Here is a 20,281-nt window from a genome sequence, read left to right as displayed (position 1 = left end):
AACACTTCATTTGTGCTGTAAACATAGTTTAAACAGCTTTACATTTTTTCTTAATCTTTCTGCTATTGTGCCTTTTCAAAGGCCAGTTATTGTTCACTGTCCTTTTTACAAAAAGATTGTCACGTTTTCTTAGTAAGATGTTAATAGATCAGACCTGTCTTTCAAAGCATATTTTAATATTATAACACACTTTTTCTGTTTTAGTTTTGCCTTCACAGCAGTGTGGAATAGTGTTCAGAATACGGGCTCTGGATTTTGCACTAGAGGGTTGCAAGCTCAAATCCTTGCTGGGGAGGCTGCTTTCATTTGCTTTAATAAAAATGCCCAGTTCGTCACTGCACAAGAAGATTTGTTTCAAATCAGCTGACTTATCTGGTTAATTTTTTTCAGAGTCCGGTCGATGTGGTAACAGGAGGGATTTCCTCAGTAAGGGATCTTGATCGCCTCCTACAGGACATGGATATAAACCGTCTCCGAGCTGTGGTCTTCAGAGACATTGTGAGTTCACACAGAATCAAGAAAAAAAGTGATCAAAATAAATGTTTCTTTGTGCTCTTCAGAAAAGAGAAAGCTTGAACGCCAAAAACAATTCTGGCAGTTTCACAGCACATATCTTTGGTTAGACATATCCATTCTGTACACAGTGATGCTCAAAATAAATGCAACACCCAGGACTAATGGATTTAAATTAATGTTTTACACAAAAATATCAGAAAATGTACATAAAAGTGCAAATGAAAGAATCATGATAAAACTTGACACTCAGAATAAAAATGTTAAAATTCAGTATCAGATATGATCTCTCTGATCATTAACACAGTCCTAGGCAGAGTTGACTTAAGGACCTTAGCAGCTTCTGAAAAGACTACTGTGGGGTTTTCTGCCAGTCCACCTGCTAGGTACAAAGAAAAGACTGGCAGTCTGTTGTCTCTTTGATGACATTGGTGAATTAGTTCCACAAGATGCTGTGATGCACTTGCGTCAGGAGAAAGATGTCAGCAGAAAGACCTCCTGAAGCCATGCTGTTGCACTCACAGCCACAAGTAGTCTTACGATGCCTTGCTATAAAGTTTATAGCAAGGATGTATGCTTGAACAGTAAGGTCTGTCAAGAGGAATCCAACATTCATCACTGAATGAAACACTTCTTTCTGGTGCCATCCCAGATGCCTTGTATCATCTGTTTATTTTCATGCAGACAGTGGGCTACAGCCAGTCCGCCATTGAGCTGGCCTATTTCTTTGTGAATTTAATGAGATATGACAATTAATCAGAAGGTCCTGTGCCTTTGTGTTGACCCTTTGTGCCTTCCACAACAAGACCTTTCCCTCACAGAGCTAGTTTTTTAGATTATCTGGACTACTTTGTTGATTGTTGAAGGAGAACATGTTTTTATAAAATCACCTGAGTTGCAGTCAGTATTCTGTTATCCTGAGGAACACTTTTTATGACTGGGAGAGCCTCAGTTCATAGCCCTCACATTCCCACATTCCCACAAGGAGTTATGTTCCACCTGTGGCTGTTTGATCTTGCCTGGGCTGATTAACCCCTGATGAATGTCTAATTAACAGATGCTTTATCAGCTCACTATACTTAAACCCCACTCTGCCACTGATCCAGTGCTCTGTCATTGAGCATCCTTCTGACCTACAGTATGTAGTGCGCTCAGAAATGCTAACCTGCATCACCGACGGATACCGCCTGAATCTTAGTCTGTCCCGAGCATTTGTCAGCACCAGACCAGTGACCTGTTCTCTGCCAGAACTTCAGCGATCAGCAGAAATGCAGCAGAGCAGGCCGCATTCACATCTACCTTGAAAGCGTTCTCACCATCTGCTCTTGCCTGAACCTGGTCTCCATTCTACTTCCTTAATCCCCACCTGACCTCAATCCACGTTGGCAGTCTCCATCAGCCTCTGTGTATCCGTCCACTTCAGCTCCATCTCTGCCTGCTTTTGACTTTCTTCGCGCTGTCAGCAAGCTGCAGCTGTTTTTATCAGTTAGCCGCATCATAAAAACAACTATTCAAATAAATACATTTTACTTATAAAATATGTATTTGATAAATAACCTTATTTATGTCTTCATTGAAAATGTAGATTGTTGCTTTCATTGTGCATCAGTGCTTATGCTTATTTTTTCTAGATCAAAATGTCAGGCTGTCTATAACACAGTCTAAAGCACACAGTATTAGTTTTTGAAGATCCCTATTTTTATATTACTTAACCTATAAGATGTTTGCTATTTGAATATCATATTTATTTGAATTTTTTTAAGCAACTTTAAAGGTATGGCCTAGTGACCAAATCTAAAAAAGTTTCACCCACCATTCTATATTACATCAGATGGTCTGTCAAATTAAAATATACAAAATGTGGTTGGAGTGTTTCAACACAGTATTGAAAAATGTTGAGAAGAATTACAACTACATTAAATAACTGTCAGTAAACAGTAAACAGTAAAAACGGTCTTGCTTCTTAGAAAATGAATGTTAGACTATTGGATTTTTTCAAGCGAATGTTGGGTAAATTACAGTCTTATTTCCCTAACAGTAGTTAATGTTTTCTTTTTCAAGGAGGACAGCAAGCAGGCACAGTTCCTAGCCCTGGCTGTGGTGTACTTCATTTCAGTCCTCATGGTTTCGAAGTACAGGGACATTTTGGAACCACAGAATGAGAGAAAATATCCTCAGCGCAGTCAGTCGGTGAAGTCTTCTCAGAGTGGTGGAGATGCTCCAGCTGCAGGTGTTATTTTTGTCTCGTGAATGTTTTCGCAAACAACACTCACTTAAATGTTTAGAACGAAAATGTATTTATAGTTTTGTGTGGATAAGTGTTTTTGCATTTGTGCATCATTTGTGGTTTTGATGCCCTTTTGTCAAGGTTTTTGATCATGCATAGCTGCGTAATTGGACTAAATATTGGAAATGTGTTGATTCCAGAAACGGACAAGTGTGCTGCGGGCGTTGACCTTGAAAATGGGGTCGCTTCCCGCCGGAGAGATTCTGGGATCGGAGAAGAGCAGGCTTCCGCTGCAGCTGGCGAGATGGACCGCGCGTCCGCTGCCGGGGCTGAAGGGGACGCTTCGGGGCCAGACGCTATCAGCGAGGTGCTCTCGACGCTTTCCTCCGAGGTGAAGAAGAGCCAGGATGCCGCCGAGCAAGAGAGTAAGGCCTCCTCCTCCTCGACGGCTTCAGCCACTTCGGGGAAGAATGTCAACGTGAAGGACATTCTGCGCAGTCTGGTGAGCACACCAGCAGAAGATATCATTGTGGACCCCACCCTCATCCCTCCAGGTTTCCTGGGGGCTGTTGTAGATAGCAGCAAGGACCAGTCTGTGCAGTTTCGCTCCTTTGACAGGTGAGCCCCAAATCATTTTGCTCTCAAATTGTGGTTTCTCTTGGATTCCTCCTTTATAGTCTCTGTAGAACAGTGTATGATATCAACCGCTACTATCTAACATTTTATAGTGCCTTATTGTAGCCACTAAGGCTGTATGATCAATTTGCTTTTTCACTGGAATTATCAAGGTTAGAGCTGAGGTTACAACCTGAAACAATTACCACAATAGAAATCTTAACCCTGTGCACTATATGCTTAGTGAAGGTCTACAACAAAGAAATAGGAAACATAGTTGTTAAAAATAACAATAAAAATGGTTTGGTTGTACTATATATTGGTAGAGGTGGGAAAAAAAGTGCAAAGAGAGCTTTGCTGCTGGAAGCTGTTTCTTTTCAGCATGTCAGTTATTTACAGGCATACTTTTTCATCTCATCCTCTGTGGATTGAGGGGTTGTTCTGTAAAAAAAAGCTCTGCTCAAGTTGGAAATATAAATTCTGTTCCCTCGGGAAATACCAGAGCAGTTAGAGTTTAGTGGGAAACTCTGTAGCCGCAGACATGACTATGTGCTATAGGATGGGCAGAGTCTGGTTTACATTTAAAGTATTGTTCTGTGGCAGACAAAAAGCACTGTGAGTTAACATGCTTGGTAGAAAAAGGCACCTTGTTAAAAGTTCTCATGTCGAAAAGGGTAATCACTCTAATATCTCTGGGAATTTTAAGGCATCCCTCTGATCCTGTATTTATCTGAGGAATGCTTTGTCAGAAATCAAAACTCTCCTCATATCTTAAGGATTATCAACCCTGGCTTGCCATCCTCTGCTGGAAAGTATAGAGTAACAGCTAAGTAAAGGAAGCCTGTTGGGTCTGCCAGCACTGCAGTCCTTTCCAAAGATTAAGGTGTGCCTCTTCATTCCCCTGCCAAAGTCTGCCTCTTATCTCATGCAGGATCCACATGCCCCAGTTAGAAGGTGCCAAGTTATCTTGATGGCTCTCGCTTCTTGTCTTTTACATCACCTCTAGACTGGATCTGCTTTCTCTTTGCAGCCTCAGAGGCTGAGGATTACAGCTGTGTTTAAGAAGCAGAAGCACTCCTTAGGGGTGTAAAGCTACTCCTCTCCCCTCTAACCACTGAAAATATGTGACCTTATGCTGATATCATTTACAGATGGGATGAACATTGATATATGTAATGTAAATAGATACATAGGCTGATGTTTATTTTTTTTAATAACTGCCTTTACTGGTATTTGATTGCAATTGAACTGGATGGTTTCATTTGAAAGCAGAATATTCATATCTCATCTCTGTTTTCTCAAGATTGATCTTTTGTGAAGAGGTAGATTGGCACTTAAGGTGACTTTTGTGTTTTTGTGGAGGTTGCTCATGAAAAAAACCACCTACAGCGATTCCATAATGCTTATTTATTTCAGTGCCTGTCTTACGAGTTGGACACCCATCAGTTGTCACAGAAACATTTTCAAACTGCATCAAGACACTAGTGTTTACATTACTCTTGACTTCCCATTTAAAGTGTTTCAATTGACTGAAAACAATATACAGCTTCTTCACAGTACAAATGTCAGCAGCTTTTTCAAAGTGAGAAGTGAAAGACAGCCCCTCTGTGGAGTGTGCTGGTGCTGTGGATTCCTCTGGTACGTGCAGTTGTCATAGCTGGTAGCATCTTTGTTGCTTTGGCCAAAGCATTCTGTTTGGCCTGTTCAGTGTTAGCCTCCTGTCGTATCTGAAGAACTGGGCCAACACTGAAATCCTTTACCCATTTTATTAATTCTGAATATCTATACTGTATGGAAATGTTTGTGGTTTTGAGAGCTTTTTTATGGTTTCTATCATGGATTTGCATTAGAATTAAGATACATAATGTTGACTAAAAATGCATTTTTCATCATTTTAAGATCTGTTTATTAGCTTTGCTAATTTTTTGACAATAAAGGAATTTTAGATGCAAATTACATCTCTCCAGCCACATTTATGTTAGATAAATAATATTTAAGTTTTATTTTTTACACTTCTCTTTGCATGTATAATTTTGAACATAGAAACAAGTCAAAAACCATTTGGGCTTGTGATAAGTGTTTATCAGTTGATGTCATTAAGAGTAACTAGTATCAACAGAAGAATTTACAGAGCTGTGTGTTTAAAGAAAACTTTTCCTTATTTAAAAATTTAAGCAGGTTAGATTTGTGTAACACACTTCAAGTGAAAACAGACAACAACAGCAAATACTGGCAAGGGCAGAGACAAAGTTACTTTTAATTTACCAATTAAGAGTAACTTGGAAAGTGTAATCAAAACAAAACTAAGAGCTGTGACTTAAAGAAATGGTTTAAACAGACTGTTCCAGGACTTACTGAAATAGATAACATTGCTCAAGTCTTGACAGAACTGTCCCACCTTCTTAACAGGTTATTGTCTGGACAGGAAATGTGGTGTTACTAAATCATTCATGTAATCAGTGCGAAGGCCATGCAAAGCCTTGTACGCCAGGAAGACGATCTTCCGATCAATAGAGAGCATAAGTGGAGTCAGTCCAAGGAATGAAACGAAGAGGGCTATGCAGAGACATTTTTGTATGTGCATTCGATCAGCTCATAGACCAAAGTTCCTGCAAACACAGGATTACAAAAATGTAGAAGGGAAGAAGGCTGTCCCTTGTTGGTTAAACTTTAGGAATCATACCTAGCCATATTTAGTAGTGTAACAAATAGTCTGTTTTGTTGCCTCTATGATGACAACTGTAGAGCTCTGTGTGTACAGGAAAAGCTTTATGTTAATTGAGAGTGCATTAGTCCTAGAAATCAAATCATTTCCAAACTGGGGAATTTGCTTTTGACTCTTTATAACACTATTTCAATTAAACATTTTACTAAAGTTATTACAATTCCTGAAGGCTGTACAAGAGTTCTGATGTTCAACACATTTTACGCTGGATTGTATGTTTAAGACATTATTGGAGGGAGGGAATCCCTTTTGTGGTTAACTAGAAGTTAGGAATTGCTCAGAACTGATAGAAAACTTAAGCAAATAACATTTGGAAGATATTTTCCCTTTGAATGTCAGACTTATAGAAACACTAATGTTAGTTCATTCCACAATCAGTCTGTTTACATTCTTTGGAACAGCACTGGTTAACCTTCTAAATAATTCAGTGACCAAAGTCCTGAATCCAAATCTATTGATGCATTGGTAGTCCATTTAACAGATTACTTGATGCCTGATTAATTGACGCCAGCATGTTGGCCACTGTTAAATGTACCTAAGTGTAGCTAATGATGTATTGAATAATTTAGAGAAATAACGGGAGAACAGATGGACCAACCCCTCCCCACCTCCAAGCACACACACACACACTCTACACCGGTAGAATAAGCATGACACATGGTCACTTGAAAGATAAGCAAGCCACTAAATGTCTCTCTGATTACGCTGGTGTTTAAATTCAGCTTATATATGCTTCCTATAATGTGCATTTCATACATTTGTCACTACAGCACTTCCATTCCATAAACCTATGTATTTTTATTAGTAAAAACACCATGACAAATTGTAGTTCATTACAGTGCTTATTTTTCTAGGTTCAGCTGAAATGTGAAAGTATTGAATTTTGGCATTAAATGTTGCTTTTGCTTAAAAAGGTAAAAAAACAGCAGTACAATTAAAATATTGATATATTTAGATGTGCAGAGTCATGCATTTTGTTAGTATTCATTGTGTTCAGTGCTCTTCTGTGTAAATAACAAATGTGCACTATCACAGGTGCTTAATGATGTCTGAAGCTTCTGTTTTATGGGCTAATGCTTATTGTAATATGCTTTACCAAGAGCATTGTAAAAGTGTGTCTCCATTGTTAAGTGGGGTTAAAAGCATTTTTAAAGTCTGAAGCGGACATTCAGCAGGGCTTTTTTACCAAATGTAAGTATTTAAAACCATTGTGGGAATTCTTTCTGGATTTCTTTGTAGCACAGCCTGCAGAAGATGTAATTAAGTAAATATCCAGATGAATGAAGCACATTTTCAGCTTATGGATAGTGCTTGGTAATTAAAATTAAGCACTGTTCAGGGAGTGCACTGCGCTTTGGCGGTAAGCTTTTCCTAATTAGTAGGATTCTTGCACCTCTTGTGGGTAAAAAAATTCTCATTAAAGCAGCCTTTAATATCATCTTAATGAGATAGGTTAAACATTTGTTGTTTAGTGTTTCAACTGCAAACCAGGAGGTCGTAAATGAAAATGGGTAATCTGCATGTGTGCTATTTTTATGTACTCTTTTTATCACCACAAAGATCAATCTGTTATTGTTAGCCTGGCATGGAGCTGGATCTCCTCAGTCCAATTTAGACTTGTATGCTTCATCTTTCAAGTTAAGCCATTCCATATCTCTTTAAGACTTGAGCAAAAAATCGCAAATGATTTTGTCCTAAAACTGTAATTTTATCCTTATGTCATGTTTTGTGAATCCATGATATCACTGGAAGAATAATCTGGTTATGTGCCACTTGAGCTGCATTTTGAGAATTCCCCAATATAGGTCAGGAATCAATCATTGTAAATGAACTGAGTTGATAAAACAACAGAAGAAATCAGGGAGACCTCTAGATAGAAGAACTGACATAAGAGTGTCTTGAAGTGAGGAATATTTACAGTACATAATACTCATCAGGTTGGATCATGACTTTGAACGTTTGCCAATATGTACAGTATAAAGGTATATATAAAGAAATACAATGAATTATGACCTACTTTATACAGCATCTTACGTGTATCACTCTTTTCAAGTCATGCTTATGGATTGGAGATGGGTTATTTATGCATTGGCTATATTCAGTAGTCTCCATAGAAGAAATTGAAATGAAAATAGAAATTTGACTTCAGTAATTAAAATTTTTTGAGAAATATGTTGAGCTAGCAGTACATTATGCACATTGATTTGAAAGAAGATTGATGCAACAATTAAAGAAAGTTCCATGTCAGGGAAATGTTGCATCTATTGCTCCCACTGCCTTAATAGGCTCTCGGTTTTATTTTGCAAGCTTGGCTGTATCTTTTGTGAAATTAATGTTCCATAGTCTAATGGAATCTCCTGGAATGGATGTTTACTCTGTATGCGTTTTAATTATTTCACAAGTGTTCATTTTTATTTCAAAAGCATTATGCATAGTGGTTGCTTCTTGCAGAAGTACTCTTCAAAGATAGTTTTCTTTGCCTACAGTAACTCAATTATCCTGAAATAAATTATTGGTCCACACATTGTAGTTTTGAGACTTGCCCACTGCCGTACTCAATTTGATTAGCAAAGAACTTCATCATCACCATACAGTGTATCAGAGTTTTTAAAAAGGCCAACAGGCAAAGGGAGAGTCCATCACTAATTATTAAGCAAGTCCTCTGAATGTTGCACTGGTGTGGTAAGTTCAGCAAGTTTTGCAGTAATATTCATTGTCAAGTCATTAGAGGTGTTAATCTGGTAAATAGTTCAAAATGAATAGTTCGTAAATTTAGTAAACTTCAGTGACTTCCTAAGAAGTCTTTGTAATATAACGGAGGTGTCCAAATGTTTGCTGTCATGCCCAGGTACAGCAGAGAGCCAGATAACATACTCTTAAGAGAACAGTTTGGAAGACGTGTCCTGTCTAGATAGTGGTGAGACTTCTGGATTGTTTTAACAAGGTCTTTGAACAACCACTGTATGAGGCCTGAACTAAACTGTCCCACTCCGTGTTTTAGAAATATTGTTTACATCTGCATAATAGCACTGCTTTATGTATATTTGTTTCTTTTCTTCCCAGAAGTGTTGTGGTAGCTCCCAAAAAGGCTGCTGCAGTCCCAGCTGGAGCTACAGGCACCATCTCTCCTGCCACCCCTGCCCCTGCCACTGCAAGCGGGACACCCGTCAGCGACGTCAGTGTGGTCTCCGCTGGCAACGCCTCCCACAATGCTGAAGCAGAGAACTCCGCCGGTGAGTGAACCACGAAACTTATGGCTGTAATTTCCCAATACTAAAAAACTGAGAGACGAAAAGTTTAGAGCTTCACACTTCTAAAACGTTGCTGAAGAAATCAAGTGTTAGGAAGAGTCAGATTTCTTCATACTGTAAATAAGCCATATTACCCTTTCACTTCTTGGCTACAAAATATGCAGTATAAATTGTAACGAACTGGAAAATTGCCAGATTTGAGATGTGACTTTGACTGATTATGGCCAGACCATTTTTTCCCTGTAGTGTTTAGCTTGAGCACTGTGTTGAGCTGCACATACAGCTTTGCCAGCAGTTGGATGGGTGGCTTGTGGTAAACCATCACTACAACATGCATTGTCTGTGAAGAGCTGAAGTTGATGATCTAGGATAACATTGAATATTTGTGTTCCTCATCACAGAGATGCCTTTTAAATGCCGACTGTCACAGCACATCAGACTGAAATAAAATCCTCTTTGAATTTCTTCTTCTTTTGGTGGAATGGTATAATAAGCCGTGAAACGTTGTGGGAATTGCAGTAGCATTTTCCAAGCTATGATTGCATCAGCACATAAGCCTGTTTTTTAAGTATCCCCCACAGATTATGGGATTCATTTCCCATGACTATTTATTGGGTAATATTTGTGGTTGCTTGACATGTCATCCGAGCTGATTTACCAGGATTTGTATGGTAAGAGGAGAAAGTTAAAGGATTTCTGCTACTTGCTACAGTCCTTGCAATTGAACACTCTTGACCTGTTTTTTTTTATTGATGGCCAAAGAAGAATCTCATCAGTCCTTAATGAAGCAAAGCTTCTAGATACTGATAAGAGAAACCTGTTTGTATGAAGGGGGTAGTAGTAGAAAGTCATGCAGAGAAAAAAAATGTCCACTCAAGTGCTTGCTGTGGATTTTAATTTGTAGTTTGTTCATTAGATTCATCTGCTATTCAGTCTTCTGAGGCTTTTTTTTCTTCTTCATCTGTGGTTTGAATACAAGGAATCCTGGTTCTTTAATATTTAAAATATACATTTTAAGATATTTAAGGTTGTCTATGGTACATCTCTTGTCTTCAAGGACCATTTCCCTCTACTATCACTGATAATATTATAATATGAAAAAGTGTCGCTTCATCCACACACAATAAAATTAAAGTAGTTTATTTACTAGTAATAAAACCAAACTAGTTTATAAACTATTACTGTAAACTAGTAAATTGCCATTTTCTTTATTATTTTTTATTATTTATTGGCAAATACGTGTTTTCAAAAATTAGTCCTCTTCATAGATGTTTTTATTGGAAAAAAACATTTAATATCATAATTTGTATTTCTAAATGGAAAGACCAGATAATCTGTTTTGCATGGAATGAAAATCGTTTCATAAACAGGTTTACAATTCTTGGAGAACTGGAAATTATTTTCCTTGTTTTTTTTTTCCCCAAACACAAGGTCCACTTGTTGTTCCAAACAACATCTGGACCTTGTGTCAGACTCCTGTATTTTTTTCAGTGCTGTTTAAACTGATCTCAAACAACAATCATACTGTTACTTAGCATTTCTGAAATACAATATATTAATCCGAGGGTGATACTTTACAATAAAATGCATACTTAGCTGAATATGGGTAAATCTGTCCTTCATATTCTACAACTCATTTAATTACCCAGAACCAAACATGGTCTGGGTGTCCTAACTTTTGAATTATTTTCATCCACTTTAATAAGAATAATGATGATAATAGTAATAATAATTAATCACAATCTTATTTTTATGGGTAATATAGTCTTTGAACTAAGCAGCTGAAGAAATGCATGGAAATGCTTAATTAAAAAATGTTAAGGAACTATGATCAAATATTATGATGCATTCAGACACCCATTCTGAAACAGTCACCACCATTGTTAGATACAGTATGTCTTTTAATATTATGACAAGCTTTAGAAAATAAAAATGATTTTGTTACTGATATAAAGCAGAAATAAGTGATCCATGGTGTTTTACATGACCTGCTATTTTAGCTAAAAGTGCTGTATTAAAAACCTTTTTTAGCTTTGTAGTGTACAAAAATACTTTTTACCCTGCAGTTTGATTGTGTAACACCAACATGAACTTAAGAGGATTAAAATTGCAGATGCCATAAAAATATGGGAGAAAAAAACTTTTTTTTACACTCTTGAGCAGAAAGAAGCACCTTCTCTGATGTAACATTCTACTCTATTCTACATTTACTGACTTTCCTTGCAGGAAAACTAGTGGAAGGTTATAACACTTTAAATTGCAGTTGCAGATTTTTAATAATATTTTTTTTTCTTAGATGAACCTATGTGATAATGCTTTGAAGGCATTTAGATATCAAAACTGAGTCAAACAAACCATACTGTAAATAGCCTTTACAATCATCACAGAATGATATGTCCAATCACAACTGATTAAGATGTTTAAAATATAGGCTCATTTTAAAAAGTCTGTATTTCTGAATGTAAAACCCTCTTCTTAGGCTTTCTTGTCCGAAGCCTCTTGGATTTCTGGGCCCTTGTGTGTCTCTGTAAACAGTGCTACACTGGGTAAACGCTGAACTGCTAATCTATTGGCATTTCCTTTCAAGTCCTTGTACATGTCTGTAAAACCATCACTCTGAAGGAGACAGTTTATCAGGGAGGAGATTAATAGAGATAAGTTAATTTACTTCCACATGTTTGAAGTGGCTACTTCATTTACACCCAGGAGAGTTTCCAAAAGCCACATCTGCTTGTTCTGTAGCCATGTGGTCTGTCACATGCGCCGATTGCTACGCAACTGGGAAATTCAATATAGTTCTAATGTTGGAAAAAATCTGTCAAAGGTGCTTGTTGAGTTTTGAAACATGCTTATCATTAAATTTGCTATCAAGAATGTGATAAGATTCTTTTCTTCAAAAGAATGAAATCCTGCAGAAATGCCTTAAAATGTCATGTAATTTCTGAGACTCTTAAAAATAGGCCTCTGTGGTTGCTTGAAAAAGTTTATTTTGAACATGGTATAATTTACAAGATACGTTTACTTTTCTCAGATGGGCTAGAGGGGGAGTGACTCATCTTTTTTAAATCAGATGGAGTTGCACACCAAAATTTGTATAGCAAAGTTGGTTTTACTTGGAGGTACTTGCAAGCGTGGAGTGTGTAGTACATGCTTTACCATATTTGCCTCTACCTGCGAATACCAGGTTGCATGTGTGTGCAAGACAAATTCTGATTTTCCTCACTCTGGGATTCCAACAGTTCAGGCTTCAGCACTGCACAGAGAAACAGCCTGGGATTCCTGCTGTTGGAGACTTCAGCTCTATTTAGGAATAACGTCCCCTTCTGCAACATTTGTCTTAAAAACTAAAACAGATTTTCATATCATGAATTTTGTAACATTCACAATCTCATTTAGTGAACAGCAGAGTTCCATTTTTGTGCCTTTGGCATTGCATTACTTTTTACTTTTTAGAATGTTGTTGTACATGAAGTCCCCCTGCATATAGAACTTTGTCCATTAACTTAAAAATTCTCTCATATCATTTGTTGACCATGAACATTATAGTCATTTACATGCTGTTTGCAATCCAATGCTTTTCATTTATCCATCCATCCATTTTCTCACCAGTTAGGGTAGCTGGGGAGCCAGAGCCTATTCTGGCAAGCAAAAGATACAGGGCAGGATAGACCCTGAACAGGACGCCAGACACACAAACACACACTCACACCAGGGCCATTTTTTCCCAGAAGCCAATTCACTTACCCCCATGTCTTTGGATTGTGGGAGGAAGTGGGAGCGCCTAGAGGAAGCCCATGCGAATGCAATAAGAACATACAAACTCCATGCCAATAGCAACCCAGGTCTAGAATTAAACCCAGGATCCCAGTGCTGCGAGGCAGCAATGCTAACCACTGCACCACTGCGCCGCCTTCTTTTCATTCATCTTTATTTTAATTTTTGTAGACATGAAATGTAACCTTTTTTTAGAATCAATGAATTATAGTTGGGCAAACTATAAATGTAATAATCTCTTCCATTATGTATAGGAAGTGGATCTGCAAGTGCACATCTTCCATCTGTTCCCACACTGTCCCCAATGACTCAGGAATCTGTTTCAAATATGAGGTACTGTCATATCTTTTGGATGGCATTTTTTGTCATTTGTAATTCCGTACAGATATTTTTGCTCTAGGAACCATTTTGAATTCTTTCTCAGGCTAGTTAGATTAGAAAAATATATTTTTGGACACCAAAGATTGGAAGTAGAGATTTCATGTGCATGGGATATTAAGTTGCATTTAATGTATTTTATCAATTTCATGACATTGCAGTCTAGTTTGAAGACGTTAGAATTTCTGATCCATGCATGTGCATAGTATGTGTAGTATTGCATAGGTCATATCCAAGTTTTTTATTTGTACTTTTTTTTCTATGTGTTTTCCTCCAGCTTCAGACTAATCGGGAATCTTTATACTTTGATTAAAACCATTTGGCTTTGAGAACAGGTGCAGCAGAACTGTTTTTTGAAGGTGTCTCTTGATCTAGAGAGGCTTTTTTTCAATTAATGGTTTTGTGCCTGTGAAAATCATCCTTTGCTTTAAGTTCTCCACTTATGTTTATACATAATGACTTCCATCTCACTGCTTCCACCCACTATTGACTTCCTAAAAAAAAACATGTTTTCTGTTTCTTGCAGCATCTCTGAAAGGCTTGAACATGCTTTGGAAAAGGCTGCACCTCTCCTAAGGGAGATTTTTGTGGACTTTGCTCCTTTTCTTTCTCGTACCCTTCTAGGCAGCCATGGTCAAGAGTTGCTTATAGAAGGTACAAGTAAGTAATTCATTCACTCTTGCTGTCAGTGCAACCATAGGAATATTGGTTTCACAATCCTATACCTGTATAAAATGTCACACCTATATGAATGACACAAACTGCTGTGTAACAGACAGGATTTAAATAATTTAGACGCATAAGCGTTTTGAATCACTTGAATCTTCTCATGTGACTGCAGACCAGAAATTAAAGAGGAATTGCAATGTGTCACAGCCAGGCTTCAGCCTAAAGTCATCCTTGGCAGCAGGTTTAAGCAGTTTTCCATAGGACAGTCCTCTTATGAATGAACCACAGACTTTATTGGACTTTATTGGAAGCTGCCCATAATGAATGAGGCAGTTTTCAAGTGTAGGCTCTTAATATTTTGAAGCACCATGGTAATCAAATTTAAGCCGTAAACCATCTAGAGTATCTTTTAACTAACTGATTACAGTTCTGCAAAGGTTTTATAGAGAAAGGGGTTAGGGGTCATGCTACTAATAAGAGTGTTTTGGATGTCTACTGCCACCAAACAAAATGGAAACTTGATTGATAGCTGCAGGGCTGAAGGGAGCGAGTAACTGAGAAAGCAAAGGTCATGAAGCCATTTCCCCTCTCTGCATATGTAATAACCCCCTCACTCTGATAGCAAAATGCAGATATGATGGATCAATAAGACATATGCTCTGCACATTTGTAGCTGTAATACAAGGCACAAATATGTATTAGTTTACAGTAACATTTTGTCGGTTCATTAAAGTCATCAATATTTCCATCCCTGCAGATGTTGTGGAATTAATTCAGATTTTTTTTGTGTAAATCTTGTATGAAGCATTGATAATGCAGTTGATATAACAAAAACAAAGTAAATCCAAAACCAAGAACCAACAGCACATTGTTTTAAGGGACTATTAATATGTTCTTTAGCTTTTTGCTGCCTACAATACATGGGGTGATTTGTTTTAAATTTTGTTAATGACAATTCAATTTTATTTCATTTTTTAATACGCTCAACAATAGATTTCTGACCTTGAAAATACATGATACAGTTCCGTTATGCTTTATATCCTAGCCAGTATACGTTAATCTTTTTTATCTGATCTTTCTAGTAATATGCTTATTCCAGTTTTATTTGAATCACCAGTTAATCCACATGTTTAGTATGAATAAATTTACAACCATTTTCCAGATATATAAATACATAAGGATTTTGCAAAATCTAATGTTGTATTTTCTCTTTAATGTCCAAAAATTTTCATTAATAAGCAAAACATAATTACACATAAATGCAGATTAAGAAAAATAATCTTCTTTCATATATTTTTGCAATATTTGATAAAACAGTTTTAATTTTTATTTACCACTATCCCATCATTATTTTTCTGTGATTAAGTCAATACATTTGAGGCTTCAGATTTTAATCAACTAACAAAAGAGGTGTTGTAATATATTTGGCATCTTATCAGTAGTGGGGGATTTGACCTCATAGAATTTTGAAAATGAAACCTGACTCTTCTGTACAGTAAGTAAATCCAGGTTGCTGCAGTGCTCATTCAGAATATGTTTGAATGTGGATAAGTGAAGACTCCTGTGTTGTCAGGTGGTGTATGAGAATGGGTGGCTTTTTGTCTTTTCAGGTTTGGTCTGCATGAAGTCAAGCAGTTCAGTGGTGGAGCTGGTTATGCTGCTGTGTTCTCAGGCAAGTTATCTGCTTACTGCCCTTAATACTAAAGAAGATTCACACTTCATTGTGTTTACGGCTTAATATAGTCAATCATTTCTTACTCACAGGCAATGACTTACTGCTCTCATATTATATGCAATAGAGACTATTACCTTGATTATCTTTCCAGCCACTTTCCAGCCAGTCCTTGCTTGTCAATACAACTTCACTTATTAGTTTTAAAAAATGTACAATAAGGCATTTTTAATGAGAAGAGTATTGGTACAGAGGTCAAGGGTTCCGACCCATTTAAAAACCTTTGACCTTCATTTTGTGGCCCTTATGGTTTACTTGGCTGATGAATAAGGATAATGCAAAATTAATGCTTCTTTGCATCGACTTGTTCATTTTTTGTGGCGATGTTGCCAGATTTATTTAGGTAATGCTGATGGACAGTTCATGAATACAAATGAAAGAATCATAGCAGGTGTGAAAAATCAATACTACATGTTGTCAATAAACCGCAATAAGAGCTGTGGCTTCAGGAGATCGCACCTAATGGGTGTTACATTGCAGTGTTGGAGAGCATTAGGCTTGCAGCATCCAAGCATTCAAACACTCGGGGCAAATAAAAGGCTTTTTTGGGGTACTTTTCCTGTTTCCATAAACAATATGTGAAGCACCAAAAATAAAAATTAAAACCACACTACAATAAAAAAGAAACTAAATTGATTAATTACACTTCACTTCTTTTTGCCAGTGTATTTTATCAGTTTTATTTTTAATGAAAAGCATGCTTTCCCCTGCTTTTTCTCTCCCATTTATCTCGCATTATTCACTACACTTATTCTCCAAAGGTAATATAGAGAGATTACACATCAGTTTCGGTGTCATTTGCTGCATATATTTGGGGAGCTGGGGCACAGGAAAGAACTGAACCTTAGCATCCAGAAGGGAGAATAAATGACATGGTCTAATGCACCTATTTGTCATATCTGTCAGGGTGTTGTTTAATGCTAATCTAATCAAACAGCGAATCTGGCGATTTGCTGCTCAGGCCCAGGCAGAAACTACTCCAAATCACATGCTGAAGTTCCTGAGGAAAAAGAAAATAAAAGAGGGATTGCAAATATGGCGTTGATTGCTTTAATAAATCATCAAACTAAATTCTCTTACAGCCAATGCAAATTTAATTTTATTGTGGGGGAAGTGCTCCGCCTTAAATTAAAAATGGATAGGGTCTAAATGAGCCCATATTTATCTAGGGATAAATTATACACACACTGTTGTACTATGATAATTACATTTTATGATTTGCTTGTGCGTTCTTTGAGTGGGTCAGAAGGCAAAGGCACAGCAATGATTTATGTCATTATTAAGTGAAGTTACTTTTGGTACATAAAGGCGGAAGAGATATGGAATAAGATGTCAACAGAATAAGGTGCAGATCTGGGGTGGAGATGGGGATGAGTTTGATTGATTTTTTTTAAGTACGATAGGGTGGGACACCATGCTCTCTTTCTAAAATTTTAATTAATTTCCTTGTTGAGATGGAGTGGGCTTGGTGTCAGAGATCAAAGGATCAGGGCAAAAAACAGTTTTTAATCATTGTGAATATGAAAGATGTATGCATGACCACTTCAGGCTGTTATTGAGAATTGGATTCTAAACAGGAATTTGATAGTCTTGCCTTGTGAAAGAACATGTAGTCTTTTGCAATTAAAGATCAATTTTCATCATAAGCATTAACTGCAGCATGGTTTATTTCAGCCCACACGCTAGATATTGTATTGATTCTTATATATAAACTTCTAAACTGTGGAATATGAATCTCTTCTCAGTGGTACTGGGCTCAAGAGTAAAGGCGGTTAACATCAGAGTTCTGGTTTATCATGTAGTGTTCCATCAAGTTGAATAATAAAAGAGACAGGCTTCTGTACTGATAAAGGTAAACTGGAATATTGAAAACCTTTAGTCAAATAGTGGATGTCATTCAAATGTAGCCCTCATAAGAATTCTCTTGTTATGGCTGGAGATCAAATACTGAGAGAACCTTTGTAAAGTCAGGTAATGGTACTAGAACAGGCAGATTAATAACCAGTGGAGAATAAGCAAAGGGCATTCAAAAAGATTCAGACAAAATTCATGACTGGGCAAACATAACAATTAATTTGGACAAATTAGAGTGTTAGATGCAAGTAACAAACTATAAAGTAACAAACTATAAGCATAAACTATAAATGAAAAAAAGAAACACATATGAATCTACCATTGACTCCAGATGCGCCGTATGACAAACACTAAGGTGTATGATTTGACACATCATGTTCTTTCTCCAGACACTTTGACGTAGCAATAAAAATGCAAACAGAAATGTAGGATGTAGTTGAAAGAATGGCATGTAAATGAGGGGGTTTCATGTTGAATTTGTACAACGCATTACACTAATATGTAGTGGTTGTTACAAAGACATTTCTGCTATGCAATTAGACCAGAAATCAGTGACCAGATATATTCCAGGCCCATATAAGAATTTGTAAAAAAAACTGAATTTATAACTTTTTACTGTAGTTGTCCATCATTAAGAAATGTAAGACTTTTGGTGACAATCTGGCCAGGCTGAAAGTGCAAGTGTATCTTGCCGTCATGCTGTTTGATAAGTGGTTCAGGAGGCAATCTTGAATAGGAGTCAACAGCTGGAGATCTCCAACACATACTGGCATCTTCAGGATATGAAGTGTAGAAAACTTACATTTGGCTTTGCCTGCATGAATGTGGCAAGCATGGCTCATTTGTTATAGGAGACCCAGCAACAGAGATGACTCCAGTTTGCCATACTACATCCGCAAGACAAGTCTTGTGATCCAATTAAATGAAAATTGACGCTCATCAGAGTTGTTTGGTGGGGAAAAAAGGTGAAGGTAGTGTTCGTTGTGATATATGATGCGGGGGTCTGCCATGTCTTGCCTTTGTTTTGCATGTGTGCATCCTGAAATCCTTATTATTATAAAGAGACCCTGAAAACCTGCAGACACACTGGCCCTCCAGGGGCAGGATTGGTCTATAATGTGCTCTAGAATTCAGGAAAAACATTCTAATAAAGGCTATGTGTTACCTGAATGCATATGCATCACTCTGGCTAAGGCAAATCTCAAATACTCACAAGCACTGCAATTTGTAGTTTTACGGTGCCATCTTATCTAACTCAATATAAATGGTCAATAATCTCCCACTTGTTTACATTTGTACACATGTGTGCAACTCTGCAAAAAATCCTATTGAGTTAACTGGCCATCTAGCTCTGGCAACTTCTAAGAATGGTCAATTTGTAAGATCTTCACTTGGATGCGACTGAAGCTCAGCACAGGTCAACAATCAAAGTAACAGCTCAGATTCCTCTGATGTCTTTCCCATTGAACATGACTGTGGCATTTATGCTGACAATGGTATTATAAACCTTTCTCTCAGCCTAATGTGTAGTGCTTTATATTTTTAGTCACGTGACTGATATGGTTTTTTTAATCACCGAATAAAGAAATACAAATTCACAAATGTTCTGCTTTATAAACCCCATCAGATCTGCACAGACTTCTGTACTGGAAGTCAAAATGCAAAACCAGCTCATTGATGATCAAGTGAAAGAGTTATCAACACTTTACGAGCATATTATATAGTTTAATTCTTTATGGAATCCTGCATGAGCCAGTCATTTATTGTTTTTATTAGTTTGGCGATCAGGAGAAGACCTTCTCTGCTTTCTAGCAACAGTCTCTTCCAATATGCAAAATGTATGATATCCTGATTTTAAGTTTGAACTATTACTGCCTTTTAATAATAATGATATTTTTTCACTTATAAGTACCCTTAAATATTTAACTTTCTGTACTAGTATTTTTTAGATAAACTGTTAAAAAATCAACAAGCATTCATTTTACTGTAATATTTGAAGAAATAAAACTGAAGCTCATCTCTGTCACAAAGCTAAATGTTTAGACAGGCATCTTTTGCAAGTAGATCTAAATGACGGTGCCTTCAAAGTGCACTTGTCTATTAGACGTGAATATCATTTTTGAAAGACATCAACTTAGCATTGGCTACTTACCAAGGCCACTTTATAAAAGCTGCTTTTTTGGCTTGCCTTAATTCAGTCTGACATTTTTTCCAATAACACCACCTCAAGTCCGGGTTTAAAGCTAAATTTATAGCCTTGCATTCTGAAGTACATCATTTAAAAAAAAGGTTTCAACCCAAAACATCTAATAAATAAATAATGCGTGTGGCTACTCAGTAGTAGAATTTCCAGACTAGAAATCATTTCATCGGATACTCACCAGTCCACTATCTGAAAGTGCTGTCAGATAAATCTTATAGTAGCTGCATTTGTGTCCTGTAAATCACATGTTATTGTCTGAGCCTTCTGCCAGGTCATCTATTCTTTTTCCATTTATCAGAAATGCTTCCAGTGTATAGGACAAAAAAGCTTGAAAGTAGTA

The 20,281-nt window shown here is 37.0% G+C and overlaps 1 protein-coding gene across 8 annotated transcripts in view; it reads left to right on the top strand.

Moving 5' to 3' along the window:
• lrba (LPS-responsive vesicle trafficking, beach and anchor containing) overlaps positions 1 to 20,281 on the top strand; it is a 289,988-nt gene that overhangs the window by 87,110 nt on the left and 182,597 nt on the right. For 4 of the 8 annotated variants that reach the window (XM_088910736.1, XM_088910729.1, XM_088910710.1 and 1 more), the window contains exons 27-33: positions 391 to 498; positions 2,575 to 2,743; positions 2,941 to 3,358; positions 9,144 to 9,313; positions 13,360 to 13,438; positions 14,010 to 14,143; positions 15,763 to 15,824. In XM_088910736.1, coding sequence (XP_088766862.1) covers positions 391 to 498; positions 2,575 to 2,743; positions 2,941 to 3,358; positions 9,144 to 9,313; positions 13,360 to 13,438; positions 14,010 to 14,143; positions 15,763 to 15,824 — 1,140 coding nt within the window. The remainder of the gene's footprint in view (positions 1 to 390; positions 499 to 2,574; positions 2,744 to 2,940; positions 3,359 to 9,143; positions 9,314 to 13,359; positions 13,439 to 14,009; positions 14,144 to 15,762; positions 15,825 to 20,281) is intronic. The other 4 variants (XM_088910752.1, XM_088910744.1, XM_088910720.1 and 1 more) reach the window with 2 other exon arrangements.

Source organism: Atractosteus spatula, chromosome 1 (assembly GCF_055471065.1).
Source record: "Atractosteus spatula isolate fAtrSpa1 chromosome 1, fAtrSpa1.hap1, whole genome shotgun sequence".
NCBI classification, from domain to species: Eukaryota; Metazoa; Chordata; class Actinopteri; order Semionotiformes; family Lepisosteidae; genus Atractosteus; species Atractosteus spatula.
Note: the sequence above shows the minus strand (reverse complement) of the source record. Positions and strands in the feature narration are given on the sequence as shown.